Raw genomic sequence first — 25,324 nt, forward strand, 5'->3', positions numbered from 1 at the left:
CATCCAGTTTCTGGTGAGTGGGGCAGGGAGCACTCAGCTTGTGCAGAACCTTCTTGGTCGGGTCAAGAGCCAGGCCAGAGTGAAGGGCAGTAATGCACACCTGTTCAGTCTGGGAGGTTATTCTACAGGCATCTCCAGTGAAGTGAGCAGGATCTCCCTCCTCATTTCCTTCAGGAAAAAGTAGGATAGATTGGGTGAAATGCCAGACTGTGCACCTGATGTTGGCTCACCACCAACTACATTTAGAAACACAGCTGGGCACACACTGGCCTACATATCTACTTTTTAAAAGCCTTGGTAAAGGCTCTTGGATGGCTCAGTTAAGCATCTGACTTCAACTCAGGTCAAGATCCCAGGGTCCTGAGACTGAGCCCTGCATTGGGCTCCCTGCTCAATGTGAAGCCTGCTTCTCCTTCTCTCTCTGCCCCTCCTTGCCCCCCATTCATGCTCTGTCTCTCAAATAAATGAATAAAATCTTTAAAAACAAAAACAAGCCTCGGTAGGAAACAAGCTTTAAAGAAACTCTTTCAAGAAACCCCAAAGGAGAGTAGTTATAACCAACCTTACTCACTGAGGCCCAAATTTCGGGGACAGGAGGTAATGGGGAATAGAGGCTGCAAGTCCAAGTTTGTCTTATTCCCAGTCAAAGGTGTGCAGCGTGAGGAAGCGCTCCGACTTCTCTTGCACAGGACAGTGGGATGTCATAGTTGAGACTGCAGGAAAGCAGAAATCCTATGTCTTTGATGGGATTATGGTGTGCAGTGGCCTTTACAGCGACCCCTTCTTGCCACTCCAGAACTTTCCAGGTATGTCGCACTGAATGCTAAGGTGATGTGGGGTTTTATCGTTGTTGCTTATCGTTATTTTTGAAGACAATTTGTAACTCTGAAAGCCACCTTATTTTCAAAATAAATATTTTTTTCTGATTATAAAGCAATGCATGCTCTTTCAGGGTCTATGGAAATAAAACAATGTTATAACATTGAAAATTAAAAATTACTAATACTCTATTGCCACAAGTTCTGGGCTATTTTGAGAAAAGTGTTACATTTTTCCAACTGGAAAATAAAATGCAGGAATTGTTTTGTGTTGGTAATAGTTGGAGTGAATACGGGGTACCTGGTGGGTTCATTTGGAAGAACATGGGACTCCTGATCTCGGGGACACGGGTTTGAGCCCCACGTTGAGTGTAGACATTACTTAAATAAGTAAATAAAAACTTTCAAAATAGTTTCGAGTAAATAGTAGAATCAATGGGACAGAAAATAAATTACGATTGAGCTTTATTCCTGAAAGTGTATGTATGTGCATAACATGATGAATATAAATAGCCATGTACACGTCTTACACGCTACTGCAACGCTATTGTTTACTATCTGGGAGCTTAAGCACCTTGCATATGGGGAATAGTGTGGGAATGGTCTACCTGCACAGCATCTCCCTGTTTATCTCTAGGAACAAGATATACACTCAGTCTTCTCAAAAAGGGCTGAACCTGTGACTCCTTTGGATTTCTCAGGAGAGTCTAGACTCCTCTCACTTCCATTGCAACGAGTGTCCGTGTCCCAGTGTATGAGAAGATAGAGAAATTTAAATTGGTCAAGAGAAATCTATTAGCTGGTTAGTTAGTTAGAAATTTAAATATTCCTGTATTCATTCATTCAACATTCATTCAAGGAACACCTATCCAGCACCAGGTGTCCAGAGGCTCAGCAGAGAGCAAAACAGGCAAAACCCCTGTCCCTGAGGAATGTGTGTGCAGTAGATGGACACAGACAAAAATGGGATAAATATGTGAGAGGTGATGACTATGGAAAAGGGAAAGGATATTAGGGATGGGGGTTGTGGTGCAAAATCAGACGGAGCGGCCAGGTAAGGGTTCCAGGAGAAAGGGACATTTGAGCAAATGCCCAAAGGAGTTGAAGACGTGATACAGATATCCAGAGAAAGCTCACTGTGCAAAAGGAAGAGCAGATGCAAAAGCCTGGAGGTGGGAGTGTAGCTCACAGGTCCAGTGTGGTGGGAGTGAAAGAGGTAGGAAGGAGAGATGCCAGAGAGTAGACAGACAATGAGCCATTGTTTGCACTCTGGCTTTGACTTTGAGTGAGGTAAGAGCTGTTAGGAGGCTTTGAGCAGAGGAGAGGCATGCTCTAATCTCTTCAGCTGCTGTGTTCATAGTAGTTGGGGAAGGAGGTGGTAAGGAGGAAATGGAGAGACCAGGGAAGAGGCTCTTGCACTAATGCAGGTGAGAAATGATGGTAGTTTGGACCAGAGGGGTGACAGTGGAGAAATAATGAAGTGCTTGGATCCTGAGTATAGTGTGAACATAGAGATGATAGAATTTGCTGATGGACAGGATGCGAGATGTAATAGAGAGGTGTCGAGGATAGCTCTCATGATGTTGGTCTAAGCAACTGAGTTGCCATTTTCTGAGATAGGCAGACTGCAGGAAGAGCTGATTTTGGTTGTATGAGGGAGAAACATTGAGGAGGCCGCAAGATAATAAGGTTGAAGAGATGTTCATTAAAAATGGGAGAAGGAGGGATGCTTGGGTGGCTCAGCAGTTAAGTGCCTGCCTTCAGCTCAGGGCGTGATCCTGGAATCCTGGGATCGAGTCCCACGTAGGACTTCCTGCATGGAGCCTGGTTCTCCCTCCACCCATGTCTCTGCGTTTCCCTCTCTGTCTCTCTCATGAATAAATAAATAAAATCTTTATAAATAAATAAAATAAAAATAGGAGAAGGTGGGCTGAAATTAAAGATTTTTTGAAAGATTAAAGATATTTAAAGAAGAGCATCAAACCTATTTCTCAAGTCCTATAAAGGAACATTTTAAGGGATCTTTATACCATTCCATTAGCTCATACCATGAGCTAAGTGAAACCATTTCCATTTTACACATTGCAAATGTCACTGGTAGTGAAAAAGCTGAGATTTGTGCCTATGCTTGTTTGACCTCAAAACCCCCCTTTCATTTTTGACCCACAGGGCAAAGGGTTCATTCTGAAAGAGAAGAGAAATATTTTCTCCTGGGGAAAGGAGACAGAGGAAGGATGGATGAACACACAGTAACTTTTAGGTGTTGAGAAACTCACTTAAGATCTTTGTTGTTTCATAAAAATGAGAGGAAAGGTTGTCTTCAGGAAATGAGAGGGATTACAGTGGGACCAAGAGGAGGAGGAAATACTGAAAGAGCCACAGTGAGAAATCTGATGGACTGTCCAACTTGCAAAGATGGAGTTTGGGAAAAATTAGATCCATGCCAGGAGCTCACAAGGACTGATTCCAAAGGAAAGCTGGAGTTTGGGATCAGATTCTGTAGGGAGAAAGGAACATGGCAAGGACTGACTCAGGGCTGACTAGAGTGTCAGTCATTTGCTCCAGCATCACAAGAGGAGCAAATGAAGCCCATATGTGCAGACCCCAGTGTTGTTTAAAAGATGAAATTTTGTAAAATCAACCAGCCTTCATTGGTTTGCCATATGAGGTTTTTGTTTAAGTCAGAGCAGATTTTTAGGCAAAAAATGAAGTTCCTACATTCTAAGTTCATACATTAGCTTCAGATCCTGATGGGTGATGTTGGTGCATTTTTCCCCAGTAGAAGAACAGAGTGAATAGTGCTGGTGGGAAGGGTGTACTGGACCTAGGAAGAGATGGAAACATCTAGACAAGGATGAAGCTTGGGTGGAGAAAGTAAGACAGGAAAATGGGTCTAAGGCAGTTGTTGCAAATAACAAGAATGAAGGATAAGGAAGATGTAGTACTTAAATTAGAGCCAAATTCTTTGAAGATTTGGCAGGGTTTAGGGAAGTAAAAAGGAGGCAGAAATTAGATGTCTGAATGTAAACATGGAACTTACAGTCTAAAACAAAACTGTGTGAGGATTTATTCTAATGATGGGCAGACATTATCCACAGCCCCACATTTGTAGAACAACAAATGAGACGTTTAAATAGGATGGTCTTTGAATTCAACAATAAACTGCAAAAAATAATGTGAAATAATGACCAAGTCTGGAGCAATACTTTCTTGCCCACAGGAATCAAGAGGTTCAAAGGTCAATATATTCACAGCTTGGAATACAAGAATCCAGAGAAATTTCGGGGGAAGAAAATCGTTGTGGTCGGCATTGGAAATTCTGGAACTGATTTGGCAATTGAGCTCAGTCACGTAGCTTCACAGGTTTGGTTCCTAAAATTCTCTTTCCCCGATGTTACCCTGTCCACTGCCCTCTGAGATGTCAGCATTGTGTGAAATATGTGTCAGGTGTACCCACACACTGCTTCAATCCTGATCGTTAATGACCTCTTCACACTTGTTTTCTTGGTAGACATCTTGGCAATACATTTTCTGAAAAGAGAATGGAATAAAAATAAATATTTCAAATTTTAATGACTGCCATATTGCTTATTTTTACCAGAGAGTGTAGGCTTCATCAGCTCAGCCTACAGTTACAAATATGAACCACTTTAAATCCCTTTCCTTTTCCTTTTCACCGACTTGACACTTGATACCTCCCCCAACTGATTCCTTCTGTACTTACATTTCAAGGAATACAGATTAACTAAGTATTCTAAATTCCGTAATATCATAATTGGCAGATGAATGGTGTGTGTGAATTTGTTGATCTCTAGTCTTCCTGCAACATGTTTGTCCAGGATTTGCAATTTAAGAGATGGCAGGCATCAAACACTGCTTTGGAGAAAGGAGAGGAAGGATAGTGAGTGAGATCCAGAGGTAGGCCTGGGGAGCTCTCTGGGACTATAGCAAACAAGTCAGATGTGTAATTTTGTGTGACTCTAATTATCAATCTGTCTTTGAAAACAAGCAAGAGAGTCCTTATCCATTTCTCATGAGCCAAATGAGAGATATCTGTGATTCAAAGACCATCCCATTTAAACGTCTCATTTGTTGTTCTACAAATGTGGGGCTGTGGACCGTGTCTGCCCATCATTAGAATAAATCCTCACACAGTTTTGTTTTAGATTGTATGTTCCATGTTTACATTCAGACATTTGAAAAACTGGGACAGGAAACTCTTAGATTTCAAGGCATCTATTTTTCATTTATTTGCATTCTCTCCTAGGTGTTTCTCAGCACAAGGCGGGGTGCGTGGATTTGGAACCGGGTCTGGGATAATGGAATGCCCGTGGACACTGTTCTCTTCACTCGTTTTAATGCTGTCCTCACCAGATTTTACCCCACATTCTTAATCAACAGATGGGCAGAGAATAAATTAAATGCTCGATTTAACCATGATGTTTATGGTTTGCTACCTCAACACAGGTATGTTCTAGGATTTTTACAGAGTAATTTTGTCTCTGCCTTTAAACCCTGGTATAGTTAAGTATTTTTTCTTTCTTTCTTTCTTTTTATGTTGGTATAATGTAATCCCTATCCACCTATCCACTGTGAAATATAAATGTGGAAGCACATAAAATTGACTGTGTACAGCCTACATAAATTTAATAAATATTTCTGGGTCCCTACTATGATCAAGTAGGTTTCTGGGTACTGGGAGTGGAAGGACAAGGCCAGGTAGAGTGCTAGCTCTTGCTGGGCCTCCTTTCTATTAGGAGAGAAACCAACTAGTCAATACATAATGTAATGACATGGAGCAATATGTGCTATGAAGAAATAGTAAACAGAGTTGGGGAGAGGAATCTTTTTTAGATGAGATAGTTCTGGAATACTCACATGATGAGAAAGCATATGAATGCAGACCTGAAAGAAGTGAGGAGGTGAGTCCTGAGAGAATATCTAAGATGAGAATGACATTCTAGGGGCGCCCAGGTGGCTCAGTGGTTGGGCATCTGCCTTTGACTCCGGTCATGACTCCAGGGTCCTGGGATCGAGTTCCACATCGGCTTCCCTACAGAGTCTGCTTCTCCCTCTGTCTGTGTCTCTCATAAATAAATAAATGAAATCTTAAAAAATAACATTCTTGCAGAAGAAACACCAAGTTCAAAGGCTGGAATGAGCATAATTTATTCAAGGAAGAGCAAGGAACCCAGTGTAGCTTGACTACTAGGAGAGGGCAAGTGGTAGGAAATAAGTTCAGGGATGTAGGCAGAGGCCAGGTCACAAAGGGATTTTTTTTAAAGATATATTTATTTATATTAGAGAGAGAGCACATGTGGAGGTGGGGGAAGGAGCAGAGTGAGAGAGAGAATTTCAAGCAGACTCCCCACTGAGCACAGAGCCAGACTCAGGGCTTGATCTCACAACCCTGAGATCATAACCTGAGCCAAAATCAAGAGTCACTCAACTGACTGAGCCACCCAAGCACCCTCAGAGGGATTTTTAGGGCTACAGCATGGTCATAGCTTTGGGTTTCATTTTTAGTGAAACAGAAACCCATCAGGATATAACTCTACATTTTAAAAGGATCACTCAGGCTGCTAAGTGGAAGAGAAATTGTGGGAGGTCAGAGGTGGAAGCGGAGACCTACTAACAGTATTAAATAATGTCAGTAAAATTTATAAAGATGGTATTTAGGTTCTAAAATAGATGGAAATCAGAACGTGATCTGATTTTCCTGTTCTATTATGAACACTTACACCAACTGCTCTTAACAATCTCTCCCCCAAAAAATTGTTTTAAAGAAGTTAGATATCAATATTACCATTGGTATAACTTTTATTACCACGTTTTGAAATCTTCCCTTTGCGTGTAATAAGCATTAAGTAAATGTTATTGGCAGTCTAATAAATACAGAATGTTTATTCAGTAAATAATTCAGAAAAAGTATTGAGTAAAAGAAATCTTTTCTAAAACCAAAATGTAAGTCTTTTTTTCCTTAGCTCAACTAAAAAACATTTGAAGCATTTTCTGAGCTCATTTCTAAAAAGACACATTAATTTTCCTGGATTTCAATTTTTATTCTCCAGATTTCTGAGCCATCAGGCTACTTTCAGTGATGATCTACCCAATCACATAATATCTGGAAGAATTCTGATAAAACCAAATGTGAGAGAGTTCACGGAGACATCTGCCATCTTTGAAGATGGTACAGAAGAGGACCTCGATGTTATCATTTTTGCCACAGGATATACTACTTTCTCTTTCCCCTTTTTGGAAAATAATTCAACAGTTCTGGACAGCCAACACTCCATGTTTAAATTTGTCTTTCCTCCTCAACTAGAGAAACCATCCCTAGCTTTCATCGGCACCCTCCAGCCAGTGGGAGCCACCATACCCACATCAGAGCTCCAGAGTCGATGGGCTGTCCGCGTATTCAAGGGTATGAGCTGACCTGTGTAGTTAGAGAAGGCCATCGAGATAGTGTGACTTCACAGACATTGTGAAGCTCTTCTGCTGCAAAATATGTCTGAAGTTAACCTTTACAGTATCCAAAATTGTGCCACTTGAGTATTTGTTACTTTAGGGTTTGATAGCTATTTAACCTGTAGGGTTCTGATGTGAAAATGAAGATTAAATATCTAAATATCTAAGATGAGAATGACATTCTAGGGGCACCCGGGTGGCTCAGTGGTTGGGCATCTGCCTTCGACTCAGGTCATGATCCTAGAGTCCTGGGATCAAGTCCCACATCGGCCTCCCTACAGAGTCTGCTGCTCCCTCTGTGTCTCTCATGAATAAATAAGTGAAATCTTAAAAAATAATAATAACATTCTTGCAGAAGAAACACCAAATTCAAAGGCTGGAATGAGCATGATTTATTCAAGGAAGAGCAAGGAACCCAGTGTAGCTAGACTACTCGGAGAGGACAAGTGGTAGGAAATAAGTTCAGAGATGTAGGCAGGGGCCAGGTCACAGAGGGATTTTTTTTTTAAAGATTTATTTATTTATATTAGAGAGAGAGCACAAGTGGGGGTGGGGGAGCTATCGTCAAATGACAAGTTATTGGCAAAGAATTCTTTAGAGCACTTCAGGACAGGATATAGTATAGGAAGTGAGGGCAGTAAGAAGAAAGGTTTCAACCTGAAGCATAGATGGGAAATAATAACTATTCTACTTCCCAATGTTGCTAGAACTATTTTAATGAGCCCAAATTAAAGGAAGCATTTTGCCTGTCTCTCATGTTCAAAATAAAAAGAAGACAGGCAGAGTCACAGAATTATGAATTGTAAATTATGTGAATTATGAGAACTATGACAGAATCACAGAATAACCAGAGGAACACGACAGCACAATTAAAAGAGCAGGAGCTTTGATAAACCCGGGATTAAAACCAAGCTCCTCCATGTACTGACTGCATGATCTTGTCACATTCCCTGACCTCCATAATTTTCTCACTTATAAAAATGGGAATATTTGGGGCATCTGGGTGGCTCAGTTGATGAGCATCTGCCTTTGGCTCAGGGCATGATCCTGGGGTCCCGAGATCAAGTCCTATACCAGGCTCCCCGTGGGGAGCCTGCTTCTCCCTCTGCCTGTGTCTCTGCCTCTCTCTTTCTATCTCTCATGAATAAATAAGTAAAACCTTAAAAAATATATGAATATTTACATAAAATTTGCAGGGTGGTAAAAATGAAGTACCCTGACTTGCTATCAATAAATTCTGATTGAATGAATGAAAATTAGTCATTGCCATTATAATTCTTTATTATTATTCTTTTTTATTATTATTATTATTTATTATATCATTAATTCTAAGGTTGAGAATGAATTGATGAAAACAGATTTAAAACCTACCTTTATGGGAGGCCTGGATCTTGGTCTCAGGGTTGTAAGTTTGAGGTTGGATGTAGAGTGTGCTTAAAAACAAAATCTTAAAAAAAAAAGCCCTACCTTTATGAAATTATGTTAATCACATTATAATGATTCTGCTCATTTATTTGTTTCTCCTTTAAAAAGTTCCTGGAACATCAAGTCCCTCATCAGGCTCCCTGCGGGGAGCCTGCTTCTCCCTCTGCCTATGTCTCTGCCTCTCTCTCTGTGTCTCTCATGAATAAATAAATAAAATCTTTAAAGGTCAGCCAGAATGAATGGGTAATGGGACTACACACACACTATTTTGTATCTTGTCAGTTAGAGTATGACTCCTTTCAGTCCATCCTTTTTTGTGGGCTTTGAGGTCTGCTAGTCAAGATGCAAACTCATCAGAGGACATGCTTTTGCATCTGTAAGGCATGTGCACCCAATAAAACAATGAGTGGAGGGCATTCCAGAATAACTCCTGGATCTCTCCCCCACTCTTGTGCTACCTCACTCATGGTGTTCTCTACCAAACTGACTCTACTCAGGGTATTCATTTCTTTTGGAACCTCATCATCTTTCTTTCCTAGGATTGAACAAATTACCTTCGGTGAGTGGCATGATGGATGACATAAGAAAGAAGAGAGAAAAAATTGAAAAAGAGTAAGAAACTTGCTTCTTAGTGAAAGTCAATTGAAAGTGTTTAGGTGGGTGGGATGCCTGGGCAGTTGAGCCTCTGCCTCAGGCTCAGGGCATGATCCTGGAGTCCCTGGATAGAGTCCCGCATCGGGCTCTTGCAGGGAGCCTGCTTCTCCCTCTGCCTGTTTCTCTGCCTCTTTCTGTGTCTCTCATGAATAAATAAATAAAATCTGAAAGAAGAAAGAAGAAAGAAAGGAAAGAAAGAAGAAGAAAGAAAGAAAGAAAGAAAGAAGAAAGAAAGAAAGAAAGAAAGAAAGAAAGAAAGAAAGAAAGAAAGAAAGAAAGACGGAAAGAAAGAAAGAAAGAAAGAAAGAAAGAAAGAAAGAAAGAAAGACGGAAAGAAAGAAAGAAAGAAAGAAAGGAAGAAAGAAAGAAAGAAAGAAAGAAAGAAAGAAAGAAAGAAAGAAAGAAAGAAAGAATGAGTGTTAGGTGGAATTGCTTGCCTATCAAGCATTCTTTATATTTTTCTTTTTTTTAATCTTTTTTTCTTTATATTTTTCTCATCATAGAACCTGAGTCTCTTTGCCTAGATGAGATCTCAAATTATCAACTTCTTCATTTCTTCTTAAGCATAATATAAATGTATGGAATATTTGTGGGAAGAATGGATACAGAATAATCCAACACAGAAACTTTAGAATTGTGTTTAAAATTCATGTAATGCTGGATAAGCATACAATTATAAATTTATGTCATAGCATAGCCTTAGAGGTGCAAAGTGTATAAAAATGTAAGATGAAATGAAGGGTTGTTCACTCTTCTAAGGAGTTGGAAAGATAAATCAATGTGAGAAATGAGTTGGCAAATCATTACAGAATCCAATTAAAATTCTGACATGAAGTCAGAGGCTCGGAGGTTGTACCAAATCTTCTTAATAGAAAATTATTCTCAACCTTTGGGGTTGGAAATGAATTTCTAAAAAACAAATACCTGTTGAGAAACCATCGTGTGAGAGTCACAGCTTGTTCTCTTTGATCAAGGATTCATCCTAAAAATACTCACTTATGCAGTAGCTGGTTTAAGAAGGTCAACCAGGGATTGCATTTCAGCAATACCAAAAATCAAATTAATTAGGTCACACATACCTAAATAACTGGCCTGTACAATTCATATTTCCCACCAATTTACCAAAAGGAGATTATATCCTGAATGATAATCAAATGCATGGCCAAAGTACAGAAGATTTCAGGAAAGAATATCATTAATATGACAAAAATCTCCTGAAACCTACCTATCAGTATCCAAGACCTTTGGAAGGATTTGAGAGTGAAACATACAGTGTGTGACTGACTATTTTGTTAGAAACCACCAAGAAATTATCAATAGCCATTAATTCTTTTCCCCATAGATTATCCCTCATACAAGATCCACTGATGTTTAGAGGAAATTGTGCTTGGAGGCATGGGAGTTGTCATCGGACTTGAGGTTTTTAATTTTTTTTTCCCTTCTGATTTCAGATTCCTGAATAATCCTCGTGACACATGCAGAGTGCAGTACGTGGATTACATGGATGAAATTGCCTCTGAGATAGGAGTGAAACCCAACCTGCTCTCGCTCTTCCTGTGGGATCCTAAACTGGCTAAGGACATTTTCTTTGGACCATGCACGCCTTACCAGTACCGCCTGCAGGGGCCAGGGAAGTGGGCTGGGGCCCGGAGAGCCATCCTGACCCAGAGAGAGCGGATCATCAAGCCACTGAGGACTCGTACCCTCAGCCATGACCAGCCCCCATACTCTGTGCCATTTTGGCTTAAAAGTATCTGTGCTGTTCTTCTCTTTGTTCTCACTTTAATCATTATTAAAGGATAATCCTATGATCGTTAGTCCATTAGAGTCGAAGAGTGACACACACTAATTAAGAGACAGGCATGTGCAAGTGTTTATCCCTCAGTTCAGACTAGACCAGTACAATAAATTATCTGATAATTCCAAAAATTCTCTTGCATGAGTATCTTGGCCAAACTGGAGATTTTTCTTCAACAGAGATTTCAAATGAAGTGGCTTGTATGAAACTTTGCTTTGGAAGTGTAAAGTTAATTTCCATAATGTGACAGATGTTCTCCGTTATGCCAAGTTCTCCTAAGCCCTCCCTTTATAGTAAACACATGGTTTGTCAGCTGTTTGCAATTGGCAAATTCTTGATTTTGCATGGAAAGCACAGCCTAGGAAAAAGTATCTCTTCAAACAATCTTGAATAGCTAAGAAGGGACAAAGTCTTCATCAGAAGCCTTCTCTTCTAGGGTCACCTTCTCTAGAATCATGGATGTGGAGGTAACAGAGTACTTGTGCATGGGTTTATCAGGGATTATTGAGGGTATTTTAGGAGATGGAGAATGCCACAGAGGAAAAAAGAAAGAATAATAGAAGTCAGGAAATGTACATAATTTTGTGTTCTCTTAAAACTATCGAAACATGAATTCTACAGTAAACATACAAAATTCTATAAAAACATGTAGGGGAACGTGAGAGGAAAAAGTAATATATATATATGTATATATATATATGGTGAAATGATTACCATAACCATGATAATTAACATATCCATCATCACACATCAACACATTTATTTTTGAACTGAGAACACTAAAGATCTATCCTTTTAGCAAATTTCAATAGTATGAAATTCAATAAAATATTTAATAATTCAGTAATACAGTATTATTAACTAGAGTCACCATACTGTATATTAGATCTCCAGAACTTATTCATCTTATAACTAAATCTTTGTTCCTTTGACCAACAGCTCCCCATTTCCCCCCAACCATCAGCCCCTGGTGACCACTCTTCTATTCTGTTCTAATTCTGAGAGCTCAATGTTTCATAATTCCACATACAAGTGAGATAATGCAGTATTTGTCTTTCTGTGTCTGGTTTATCTCATTTAGCACAATATCCTCCAGTTTCACCCATTAGGTCACAAATGGCAGGATCTCCTTCTTTTCTAAGGCTGAATAATATTCAATTATATGTATATACACGCACCATATTTTCTTTATCCCTTCATCTTTATCCCTTCATGAACACTTAGGGTGCTTCCCTATCCTGGCTTTGTGATGGGCACTGTGATAAACTTGGGAGTGCAGATACCTCTTTAAGATTCCGTTTTCATTTCCTTTGGATATGTAGTCACAAGTGGGATTGCTGATCCTCTATATGGGAGCTCTATTTTTAATTTTGGGGGGAACCTCCATCCTGTTTCCTACAAAGGCCATACTGATTTATACTCCTACCAAGCGTGTAAATGGGCTTCCTTTTTTCAAGGCTCTCGATTCTTCTCTTTCATATCCCATATCTAGTCGAACAGCAAATCTTAATACCTTCAAAGTAAATCCAGAATCACCACTTCTCATCACCTCCACCACTGCCACCATCTTTTGTTTTTATCATTATAACAGTCTCCTCATCATACTCCTTGCTTCACCCCTACTCTTTGTGGTTTATTCTCATTAGAGCAGCCAAATGATATGTTTAAAACATAAACCAGATTATGACATAGCCAAAATTGCCAGTGACTTCCCTGTCACTCAGAGTAATGGCTAAATCCTAACAATCCTACCAGTCCTTTCATGACGTACTTCCCCACTGCTTCTCTGATCTCCCCACCACTGCTCTCTTCCATGTTCATTCCTTAAACAGACCAATCCTACTCTCCCTCCACGGTCATTGCACTTGCTGTTTCTTTTCCTGGAACTCTTCTCCTCCTACATATCCAAAAAGCTCACTCCTTCACCTCCTTCAGGTCTTTGCTCAAATGTCATCTTTTTAAGTGAGACCTTTCTCTTTTTGTTGTGTATATCATATTCCATTAGGCAAAACTGTGAGCTTTTTTGTTTGCAGGTTTGCAAGGTTTGGTTCTTTTTTCTTTTTAATTTTTTAAAAATTTATTTATTTATTTTTAGAGAGAGGGAGAGCAGGGGGAGGGGCAGAGACAGAGAACCCCAAGCAGACTCCCTGCTGATAGAGCCCGATGCGGGGCTTGATCTCATGACCTTGAGATCATGACCTGAGCTGAAACCAAGAGTCAGATGCCCGACCAATAGTGCCACGAGACATCTCCTTTTCTTTTAAGATTTATTTATTTATTTTGGGGGGTGGGGAGGGTGGGCATAGGAAGAGAGTGAGAGAGAATCCCAAACAGACTCTCTATTAAAGGCAGCTAGGCAATTGATCCCAGTACCCTGAGATCATGACCCAAGCCAAACTCAAGAGTCAGCCACTTAACCACTGAGCCGTCCATGTGCCTCGTGCCTCTGGTTCCTTTTTTTTTTTTTGAAGTGAGATCTTACCTGACTACATAAAATAGCAATTCCCATCTTCCTTATCTTGCTTTAGTTTTCTCGCCATCATAATACATTTTAACTGTGACTCTGTTACCTATTTCTCTATCTCCCTCTTCCACATAGCAGACTTTCCCTATTCTGTCAAACAGTTGCTGGCACAAACTAGGAGCTTAAAAAAGATTCGTTTAATAAATAAACAAATGGATATTGTCCCTATTCTCAAAGAGCTCAAAATTTAATAGAAAAAGTAACCACCTGAACAGACGAATAACATTTGAACATTGATGCATCTGTCTATAGCAAATATATGAACCAGTGCTGTGGGAATACAGAAGACAGAGCAAAGAACTCAGAGAAGGGGAAGAAGTGAGGAAGGAACCACAAAGACAGGGAAAATAGACTTGGATCTCGAAGGATGCCTAAGAGTTTATTTCTGGGAAAAGAGAAGGACATCAATTATGCAATGGAGGAGTGAGCAGCCTAGAATGCTAGCACAGGGTATGCAAGAGTGCATGACAGAAATGAGCCCAAAGAGGTGTTTTGGAGACAGAAATGGAGGAACTTCTGCCCCCCACACCTACCCCCACTCCCTTGGTTCATCTGGACCGGAACCAGAATTTCTCATGTCCCTACCCTGCATCCAGCTTCCACCACGCATCATGCTATCTCCTAAAGAGCCAGCGGAGTTAAACTTCTCAAAGGCAGGTCTAGACATCATTCCCTATTAAAACTAATTGTCATTCATTATTGGTTCTTTGAACCAAACTCAACTCTTTAGCTGACATAAAAAGGTTATAAGTGAAGTGAAATTTTCCATTTTTTTGTGTGTTTTATTTGTTTAGTTTGTTTTGTTTTCCTACCTCCTAAAATTTTCCATTTTGTGGTGTTTTGTTTGTTTGCTTTTCAACCTCCTCAAATATTCCATTTTTATTAAAGTTTTTTTTCATTTTATTAACCCAGAAATGCCATACTGGGATCCAAATTAACATCTGATACAAACGCTGTTTTAGTAGTTCTGGTCTGGCCTCCTGACAAATGATCTCCTTCAACAGTAGTTCTCAAATTTCAGCGTGCACCAGATTCTTCTAGAGAGCTTGTGAGAACACAGATTACTGCATTCTGTCCCCAGAGATTATAATTTGGTAGTTCTAGCGTGAGGCCAAGAACTGGCATCTCTAACGAATCCCAAGACAATGTTGCTGCTGCTATCTGGGGGCCACCATTTGAGAGCCATTGTCCTGTGACAGCTATAACCATGTGATTAACTCTGAAACCATTTAATATGTTCATGGGAAGTGAATTCCGCCAAGAATGTCAAAGTATGGTTTTTAGAAAAAATGGCAGCTTCTGCTCATTCATCCTGGAGCAGTTGCATAGACAGATATAGAACGGCAGATACCAGACCCACAGGGACCCTTGGGAGAACCAGCCCAGCACCCTCTTTAAGTGACCCACAGAGGTGTTCTCTGTTTTAACCTCATCTGAAAGACCTAGGGAAAAAAAAAAAAAAAAAGAAAGACCTAGGGAGAGATTCTTCTTGGTCACGGACAATCCTTTCTGAGGCCTGGTGCCAGTGGGCCCATGAGTGGCTACAAAACACCCTACTCTATCAGCCTCTACATATGTAACACCTACCTCAGAGCTCAGTCAATCAAGGCTCACAGCAAATACTTATACCTGAACGATCAAGTTCCACTAAACCCAAATACGCTGGAGGGGTTCAGTGCCAATGGAAATAACTTTTGAAATGTGTTTCTTGCCCTATGCTTATCCTGGATCTTTGATGGTGTCAATTTCAAAGAAACAGTAATTGCATGTATACTATAATTTTTGACATCAGATAATACTTTGTACAAAATCCTTCAGAGGTCAGAAAGTTTTTAATATCCTTTCATTTCCAAGAAATGAAGCAGATATGTTAAGCTGTCTGGCCTGAGGCTGTACACTGAGTCACTGCCAGGTGTAGAGATTAAAAACCCTAGAACTCTAAGAGTTCCATATTGTGCCTGAATCAATACAGTTGCCCAGTCACTGTTCCCTCACTTTTCCTGAAGAAATTACTGAAAGAATTGAAGAGAATCAAGAGCTCAGAAATAAAGAAATCACGACATTAGACTGAAATTATTCTCTGAAACCATCTAAACATAGAAATGTTTCATAATGACTTCGGTTCAGAGTACAATACTGAACACAAATGTCAACACTGTTTTCTGGAAAAACAAGTTACATAATGACCATGGTTTTAAAAAATAACACTGTTGGGGTGCCTGGCTGACTCAGATCAGGTGCCCCAGAGCACGCAACTCTTTATCTCAGGGTCCTGAATACCTCAATACCTGAGCCCCACCTGAGGTATTGAGATTTCTTAAGTAAATAAATAAACTTAAGGGGCACCTGGGTGGCTCAGTGGCTCGAGCATCTGACTCTTGGTTTCAGGGTCTTGGTCTCATGGTCCTGAGATAAGGGCCCTGAGCCCCCATGCTGGGCTCTGTGCTCAGTGTGAGGTCTGCTTGTCCTTCTCCCTCCTCCTCTGCTCCCCCTATCTCGCACACACACTTGAACTCTCCCTCTCCCTCAAATATATAATAAAAATCTAAATAAATAAGTAAATAAGTAAATAAATAAATAAACTAAAAAATAATATAAAATAGGAATGGAAACCTGATCTAAAATGTCACATTTTGTTAAGACAAGTTGGGATGGAGATGAAGAGAGAGAGACTAAGCTTGTGCTAATTTACCAGTCTTACTAAGGACTGCTCAAAATCTTTCCTTGTAACCACACTGCGGTGACTCTGAGATACCACTGGGGGTGGGGAATGTTTCTTCTTTAGCTTTCATGGCACCTTCTGGTAGTTTGCTGTTCTCTGTACCCCCTGGCAGTTTGCTTGTTAGGGTCTTCTCCTTGGCCATACCTGACACGGGCTTTAGGGACTCTGTCTTCCTTCCTGACTAAGCAGCTTTTCTTGTCTATTGTCTATACCCATAGATGGCTGGGAGTCCAACGGTCATTTTATCTCAAACTGTCCCAGTCTGTTTTCATTTAGGCAGATGGTTCTTTTGACAGCACAACTCTCTCAAACCTTTGCTTATCTCTTCAGTTCTTGCCAGCTGCAAGTACCAAGAGCCAGCTTGCTGTATTTCTTTGCCTCCCCACACCCACACACACCCCTGTGTCCTCTGTCTCTCTTTTCTCTTTCTCCACCCCATCTTAAGTGGATTGCAAGCTCGTCTGCTCAATTGAAAGGATTTACTGAGCACCACTGCCAAGGCTGGATCTTGACACTTTAATCCACTCAGAGGTTTTAACAATGAGTGGGATGGCTCTCCCCTTAATTTGATGCCTCCCAAGACTGAGTTTTAATCAGCCTTGGTCACTCAAAGGTCTTCCCAGTTTTATAATTTATTTATTGGATTAAGCAGCAGTTGCCTTTTCCAATCCCCAACTTTTAAATTTTTTTTATTCCTCTTATTCTTGCTTGCTAACTGGCCAGTTCTTTTCTGTGCTTGTTCCTTTCTTACCGTACTGAACCAACTAAGAGCAATCAACACACATTCCTGTTTCTACACTCCCCAATTCCAAGGTGGGGATTCTCCCCACAACAATTCTCTGACACAATAAGAAATTCTGTGACACCAGGGGGGTGTCCTACAATTCAATGAAATTCTGACCCTATCTTATTAAGAGACGACATGAGATCCTCATGGGCGCAGTCACACAACCTTGCCCCTACTTCAGATGCCAATCACAAGTCCGGTTTGTCTGTGCTTCTGACTCTATAAATCAAAGATTCCAAGACCTTCTCCCCGGCTTTGATTAATTTGCTAGAGTGACTCACAGAACTCGGAAAACAGTTCCAACAGCCAGATGAAGAGATACATAGGGAGAGTTCCTGAACAACGGAGCATCTGTCCTTGTGGAGTTTGGGGCCTGTTGCGCTGGCAAGTGGAGGGGTTCCGGTTTACAACCTGGAAGCTCTAGGAACACCATCCTTTGGATTTTTACAGAGGCCTTGTTACAAAGGCATGATTGATTAAATCATTGGCCATTGGTGGCTGATCCAACCTCCAGAACCTCTCTGGAAATTAGGGGGTGGAAAGGAGAGTCCCAACCTTCTATGCGGGGTTGGTTGCCCTGGCAACCAGCCCCATCCTTAAAAGCGGGCTAAGTCACTTCATTAACATAACAAAAGATACTTTATCACTCTCATCTCTTGGAAAATGCCAAGGATTTGAGGAACTCTGTGCAGGGGATGGAAACCAAATATATATTTCTTATAAATCACAATATCACCATTCCTAACATTGTTTTCTAACCTTTTCTCTAGGTTCTAATGCAAGAGACAGCAAACTTTCCATAAAGGTTGGGATAGGCAATATTGTACCTCTGCAGGCCACAGTCCTGCAGCAAGTACTAAGCTCGGCTGCCATAGCTCGAAGACAGCCAGACAGTAATGACATGGATGAGTATGGCTGTGTTCCAGGAAAACTTTATTTATGGGCACTGAAATTTGAATTGCATATAATTTGCACATATTGTGAAATGGTATTTTTCTTTTGACTTTTTTTCAATCATATGAAAATGTAAAAACCATTCTTGGCTTGCGGGTTGTATGAAAACAGAGAACAGGCCAAATTTCAGCCTGTGGGCCGCAGTTTGCTGACCCCTCTTTAGAATTCGAAGTTGCTTCATGACATGCATTCCAAGTCATCACGGGTGACCATTTAACCGAAAGTCTCGGCTCTAATTTGGATCATTAATGTTTTCCTTGAGTTTTGGCATGGCAGCATCATATTTCGAGGTATCAGTTTATCACTCAGGATGACAGATTTTGCTGTCATTCAAACAGTCCCCAAGTCTCATCAGCTCAGAATCACAAATGTTTATTTCAATGTATATTGTGGCAAGGTCAGCAGGAGGGTTCCACACATCATAGTCAATCAGGGACCCAGGCTGGTAGAAGAAGCTCCATCTCTGCTCATCCCTGCTTCCAAAATTGTTGACACATGAGAGTGAACATGGTAAATTGGGCATTCATTATTCAATTACTTCCTAAAAGTGGCATGTGTCACCACCACTGGCATATTACTGGGCACACCTGACTTTCAAGAAGAAAAGCACAATCCTATCACCATTAGGTAGAAGAGTTTCCCAGGAACTCTGAGAACTAGAACATGTTTGAACAGTCCTGATGACCTGGACACAGGAATAGGTTACAGAATACTTCCAAAAACTTTCACCAGTAAAACCAAAAACAATAAATACAACTTTCTAAATACCAGAGGAGGAAGAAGCAAAGACAGCATTGTCTATATAGTAAGGATAAACATGGATACCTTAAAAAATGGAAGCCAAAAACCACAATGATGGAAATAAAGTCCAACTTATCACTTTTGAAAATAAATGTAAATGGGTTAAACTCTCAAACTGGGATGCCCGGGTGGCTCAGTGGTTAAGCACCTGCTTTCAGCCCAGGGCATGGTCCTGGAGACCCAGGATCGAGTCCCACATCAGGCTTCCTGCATGGAGCCTGCTTCTCCCTCTGCCTGTGTCTCTGCCTCTCTCTCTCTCTCTCTGTGTGTCTCATGTGAATAAATAAATAAAATCTTTTTAAAAAAATAAATAAATAAACTCTCAAGCTGATTGAATAAGACAAAGTCTAACTACAGATGATAAAACAAATGACACAAAAGGTTAGACCAAGGAACAGCAAACTATGTCTCATAGGCCAAATCCAGCCCAGTCCACTTTTGACTTTTATAAATAAAGTTTTATTGGAACTCAACCATGCCCATCTGTTTATGTACTGTCCATGGTGGTTTTCTGTGGAATATTAACAGAAACTGTATGGCCCACAAAGCCTAAAATATTTACCTGCCTCTTTACAAAATAAAAAGTTGACTGACCTCTACATTAGGCAATGAAGGATAGACTAAGATATAGAATACAAATAGAAATAAATCAATTATTATAATATTAATAAAGTGGGATGAAATGTCAGCCTTCACTAAGTATATAGAAAATTCCTGTGTGTTAATGAAAAGGAAAATGAGCTCAGAGTAGAACAATTCACATTTTTTTTTTCAATTTCTTTTTAAACTACATAATACTCTGCTTAAGGTAGAGGCTTATTTAATTTCCCAAATCATAATTCTTCCTTTATAATCATGAAGGTTAGATAATAGTTGTTCTTCCTATCTAAACCAATTATTCAATATCTAATTTGCCTCCTTTCAAAGACTGGTATTTGAGTAAACCCCACAACACAATACTGTGGACACAGTGTTTGATAATGCTGGAATGAATTTTTTTTTAATTTTTATTTATTTATGATAGTCACACAGAGAGAGAGAGAGAGAGGCAGAGACATAGGCAGAGGGAGAAGCAGGCTCCATGCACCGGGAGCCCGATGTGGGATTCAATCCTGGGTCTCCAGGATCGCGCCCTGGGCCAAAGGCAGGCGCTAAACCGCTGCGCCACCCAGGGATCTCTTGGTTGAACATATGAAAAATTTTAGGGAATTATGAATAGCATGCATTTACAACATACATAAGACCTTAACAACATCATTAAACCAAAATACTTTATATAAAGTGTTTCTTTAAATTAGGTAAATGCAATTTTTCTCCATCTTTACACTATTCTTATATTGGATTAAACTTTTTAAACTACAATCTGAAAACATCATAGCTCACCTATCTGCAATATATGCTCCTCTCTTTTAATGGGTTGGAGGGCTCTATCCTAGTTTGCAGGGAATTCTCCACTAAAGTTAAAGTGAGCTTACATGCTCTGGAAGAAATCAGTTCCTCTAATACATCTGGGTCATCGAAAAAAAGAGCCCATGTATCCATTATACATATTTCAATCCACTGCTAAGTTTTTGAACATCTATGAAAGATGGTGTATACATCCATGAGTTCCCCCAGGTAATTAGTATCATGAAATGGTGTCTTAATGTTGACTATCCTTCCCCAACACTCTTGGACAATTTGTTTATTGGAAAAAAGCAAGACTGTGACACATCCCCACCCCCCTCCTATTTATTCCTCTCACAAATATTTATTGAATGTCCACTGTATATATTAGCCAAGGTTCTCTGTTCAGAGAAACAGAACCAGTAGAATATAAGTAGAGAGATAAACAGATCTAGATAGATATCTATATATAAAGAAACACAGAGGCAGAGAGAAATCAATTATAAAGGAATAGCTCATGTGATTGTGGAGGCTGGCAAGTCTGAAATTTGCAGGCAGAATGGAGACCCAAGAAAGAGAGAATGTGATAGTCTTGAGTCTAAAGACAGTCCAAAGGCAAAATTCCTTCCTTCCTGGGGGACTTTAGTCTGTCCTCTTAAGGTCTTCAACTGGTTAGATGAGGCCCACAGATAAAATAAAGAGCAATCTCCTACTCAAAGTCTATGGACTTAAATTCTAATCACATCTAAAAAAATACCTTCACAGAAACATCTGGACTGGTGTTTGACCATGGGCACCACACCTAGACAAATTGGTGCATAAAACTAACCATCATGCTTACTGCATGCCAGGCACTGAAGACAGAAGTGGGCAAGGCTGACAGACCTACGACCTTGAGTAGCACAAGAATACAGATTCACAGAGCAAAGTTGAATTAATACAAGATAGAGAGCAAACATATATACAGACATGGAATGTGAAGAGAGCAGGACTTAGGAGATGCAGTAAGGAAAACTTGGCCTCAAGGTCACTGACGTGGGATGGGTGTGTTGCTGTTCACTTGGCTTATTAAAAGTTGACTTTCACACAGTGCATACACATATGGTAAAGTACATGCGCGGAAAATGCTCAAAGAGTAGCCACCTCTCCTGACTACATCTCCATCTTCTTCCATTTCCATCTTTTTGTAAGACTCACTGAGAAAATAGACCAAAATGCATACCTTTGTGGAAGTGCCATTCAACTTAACTACCAAGATTTGGCCACTTGGCCAGCTTTTTTCTGGTGACAGGCCCAGTGAATTCCAACCATTGCCCTGAATTGCATGCTGTGCATTTTGCTTCACTAGAATCACATATGTGACTTTGCATGACTGTCAGTCCCTTTTACAGAGCATGTTAGCCTCATATGACTTGAAAGTGATCTTTGTAATTACATAATCTCCACAAACCTTCCCTGGATATATCATAATCCACTTATGATCCAGAAGGAAATACAAGTGTTATGTTAAACAATTGTTGAGCAACAGAGAATTACTCAAGAGTCAAGAGAGTTCTGAGAGGAACAAGGGTTTGTCTGAGTAATATGATGATGTCAAGACCCTGCAAGTCCCAGAGCTGAGAGGAGGTGATTCCACTGACTGGGCTTAGCTATGTTAAGTCCCAGGCACTCCAACCTTTATGTCTTATGTTGTCCCTCTGTGATCCTGTATTTTCTCTTTCCTCCAACTGTTAAGCTGAGTTCTCAGATTTATTTCATAAGACTTCACCTACTGTTCCTCTAGTCCCTCACCGTGGTAACTTTCTTCAGATTTCCTAACAACTTCTGTTTCAGCTTTTCGCTCACCAGGGACTATATATGACTCACTTACACACAATAATTCAACGCAAAGAACACAAGCTCTTGCTCTTGATAAACATCTTTTAGGGACAGAACACTGATCCTTGGAGAAAAGGGGAAGAAATAGATATATTTTATATAGATTTTTTAAAGATTTTATTTACTTATCAGAGAGAGAGAGCACAAGCAGGGGCAGAAGCAGAGTCAGCGGGACAAGTAGACTCCCCACTGAGCAGGGAGCCCAATTCCCAGGACCCTGGACTCATGACCTGAGCCAAAGGCAGATGCTTAACCAACTGAGCCACCCAGGTGCCCTTATGTTGATTTTTAAATAGAATATTGATTCTGTTCCATAAAATAAGTTTGTAGGCAAACTCTTTTTAAATCACAAAATTAAAAAAAAATAAAATAAAATAAATCACAAAATTATTTTACATCTTTAATTCTAAAAACTTTTTCCTCCTCATATTACCATCATCTTAAAAATATTTAATTAATATGATGCCTTGGCACCTTTGTAAATTTAAACATTGTATATTATCATCCGGGTAATAAAGCAGACAGTGGGAAAGTCAGCAGGGAGAAATATTGTTTAGAAGTCCCTGAAGAGACTCACATCACACTCCAGGTGACAATGGTATAGAGCCTAAGCTGCAGAATTCAATATACACAGGTGCTTCAAAACGTTGTTAAGAGTTAAATACAACAGATCTTGAGGGCATCACAATTAATTAAGTGAAATAAGTCAGAGAAAGACAAATACCATATGATTTCACTCATATGTGGAATCTAAAAACAAAAAAAAGAAAAAACAAAACAAAAAAGGAGCCACAGATACAGAGAATGGATAGGTGGTAGTTGGGGAGGGGTGATGGGCACAATGGGTGTAGGGGTTCAAAAAGTACAAATAAATAAGTCCTGGGGATGTAATGTACAGCATGGTGACTGTAGTTAACAATACTGAACTGTATATTTGAAAATGGCTAGGAGAAGAGATCTTAAAAGTTTTCATCATAAGAAAAAGAATTCTGGGGGCAGCCCGGGTGGCTCAGTGGTTTAGCACCACCTTCAATCCAGGGTGTGATCCTGGAGACCTGAGATCGAGTCTCGTGTCGGGCTCCCTGCATGGAGCCTGCTTCTCCCTCCCTCCCTCCCTCCCTCTCTTTCTCAGAATAATGTCTGTCTGTCTGTCTCTGTCTCTCATGAATAAATAAATAAAATCTTTTTTTAAAAAAAGAAAAAGAATTCTGTGCACTATGTGAGGTAATGGATTATTACTACAGTGATCATTTCACAATATATACAAATATCAAATCATTATGTTGTACTCCTGAAACTAATATAATGTTATATGTCAATTATGCCTCATTTTTTAAAAAAGTTAAATCTAAAAAAATTGAAGTTACAATTGCTAGTTCTATCCAAGGACGATTCTAGTGAAAGACCCCTTTGGTGGATAGTTCCAGTACATTTTTTTCCTTGGCAAGATAAATAGCATTTATTTGTACTTCTAAATTAATAAGACAAAAATTGAAAGATTGGGTGCCTGGGTGGCTCAGTAGGTTGTGTCTGCCTTCAGCATAGGTCATGATCTCAGGGTCCTGGCATTGAATCCTGCATCAGCTCCCAGCTCAGCTAGGAGTCTGCTTCTTCCTCTCCCCACCACCCCGTCCCTCCCCCAATTCATGCTCTCTCCCTCTCTCTCAAATAAATAAATAAATAGATAAATAAATAAATAAATAAATCTTTTTAAAAATTGAAAGATTCCTGGGCCAAAAGCACTGGGAGCATCAGATTTTATGATTATTTCTCCCACAATACAATTATTCAAACATTGACATTATAGCTTCTGGATTTTTTTCTTTCTTTCTTGCACTTTTATTTTGTTCATTTGTTATTGTACCCTTGTTGGTGCTTAGCAGACTGTTCCACCTTATGACCGTTTAAAATATATTTGTTGAAAGCAGGAAACCACACATGTTGGAGAGGATGTGGAGAAAGGGGAACCCTCCTGCACTGTTGGTGGGAATGTGAACTGGTGCAGCCACTCTGGAAAACTGTGTGGAGGTTCCTCAAGGAGTTAAAAATAGACCTGCCCTACGACCCAGCAATTGCACTGCTGGGGATTTACCCCAAAGATACAGATGCAGTGAAACGCCAGGACACCTGCACCCCGATGTTCATAGTAGCAATGTCCACAATAGCCAAACTGTGGAAGGAGCCTCGGTGTCCATCGAAAGATGAATGGATGAAGAAGCTGTGGTTTATGTATACAATGGGATGTTACTCAGCCATTAAAAATGACAAATACCCACCATTTGCTTCGACGTGGATGGAACCGGAGGGTATGATGCTGAGTGAAATAAGTCAATCAGAGAAAGACAAACATTATATGGTCTCATTCATTTGGGGAATATAAAAAATAGTGAAAGGGAATAAAGGGGAAAGGAGAAAAAATATGTGGGAAATATCAGAAAGGGAGACAGAACATGAGAGACTCCTAACTCTGGGAAACGAACTAGGGGTGGTGGAAGGGGAGGTGGGCGGGGGGTGGGGGTGACTGGGTGACAGACCCTGAGGGGAGCACTTGATGGGATGAGCACTGCGTGTTATTCTATATGTTGGCAAATTGGATACCAATAAAAAATAAATTTATAAAAATAATAAAATAATAAAATAAAAGATATTTGTTGAATTCAAATTTAATACAGACATGGAATTTTCCAACTAGTTACTATAACATAGGCTACTACCTACTGAGAAGGTTCTGTGTCCCAGGCACTGCCCCAGAGAGATGGTTTGTGTACTCATAAGCGTCAGTAATAGGAATGATTGATGAAGATCCGATTGCCTGAAAGGGGAATGGAATAGTACAACTTTTTATAGTTGGAAAATCTTTTGAAAAAGTAAGAAATTATTTCCTCATTTATAATAGGGAAATTCCAGAAAAATCTAAAATGTACAATAATAAATTATATAGTGGAAATGTCTGCAGCCATTAAAATCCATTAATTCATTTAACAAATATTCTGAGAGCTTCTATGTACATGGAAATGTATTCAGAAAATTGTTAGGTGATAAAGAAGTTTATTTTTTTTTAAAGATTTTATTTATTGACTCACAAAAGACAGAGAGAGGCAGAGACACA

General features: G+C 39.9%; 2 protein-coding genes across 7 annotated transcripts in view; one reads left to right on the top strand and one right to left on the bottom strand.

Moving 5' to 3' along the window:
* Window positions 1–572: 572 nt before the first annotated feature.
* The window catches only part of FAM177B (family with sequence similarity 177 member B), a 58,761-nt gene continuing 34,009 nt past the window's right edge, over window positions 573–25,324 (bottom strand). For 2 of the 6 annotated variants that reach the window (XR_013374281.1, XM_077887235.1), the window contains 2 exons: window positions 24,934–25,027; window positions 3,863–4,349 (listed from right to left, as the gene is read on the bottom strand). Coding sequence is in view for 2 of the 6 variants with exons in the window: in XM_077887235.1 (XP_077743361.1) it covers window positions 4,309–4,349; window positions 24,934–25,027 (135 nt within the window). In the remaining 4 variants the exon portion in view is untranslated. Of the gene's footprint in view, window positions 714–3,862; window positions 4,350–11,206; window positions 11,609–24,929; window positions 25,028–25,324 lie in introns of those variants that run through there. The other 4 variants (XR_013374282.1, XR_013374283.1, XR_013374287.1 and 1 more) reach the window with 4 other exon arrangements.
* On the top strand, window positions 4,604–11,182 carry LOC144307407 (flavin-containing monooxygenase 5-like). Its single transcript, XM_077887230.1, has 5 exons — window positions 4,604–4,736; window positions 5,086–5,285; window positions 6,890–7,242; window positions 9,251–9,323; window positions 10,817–11,182. The coding sequence occupies exons 2-5, from the start codon at window positions 5,143–5,145 to the stop codon at window positions 11,166–11,168; spliced, it is 921 nt and encodes a 306-aa protein (XP_077743356.1). The 5' UTR covers window positions 4,604–4,736; window positions 5,086–5,142; the 3' UTR covers window positions 11,169–11,182.

This window comes from Canis aureus, chromosome 38 (genome assembly GCF_053574225.1).
Source record: "Canis aureus isolate CA01 chromosome 38, VMU_Caureus_v.1.0, whole genome shotgun sequence".
Classification (NCBI taxonomy): domain Eukaryota; kingdom Metazoa; phylum Chordata; class Mammalia; order Carnivora; family Canidae; genus Canis; species Canis aureus.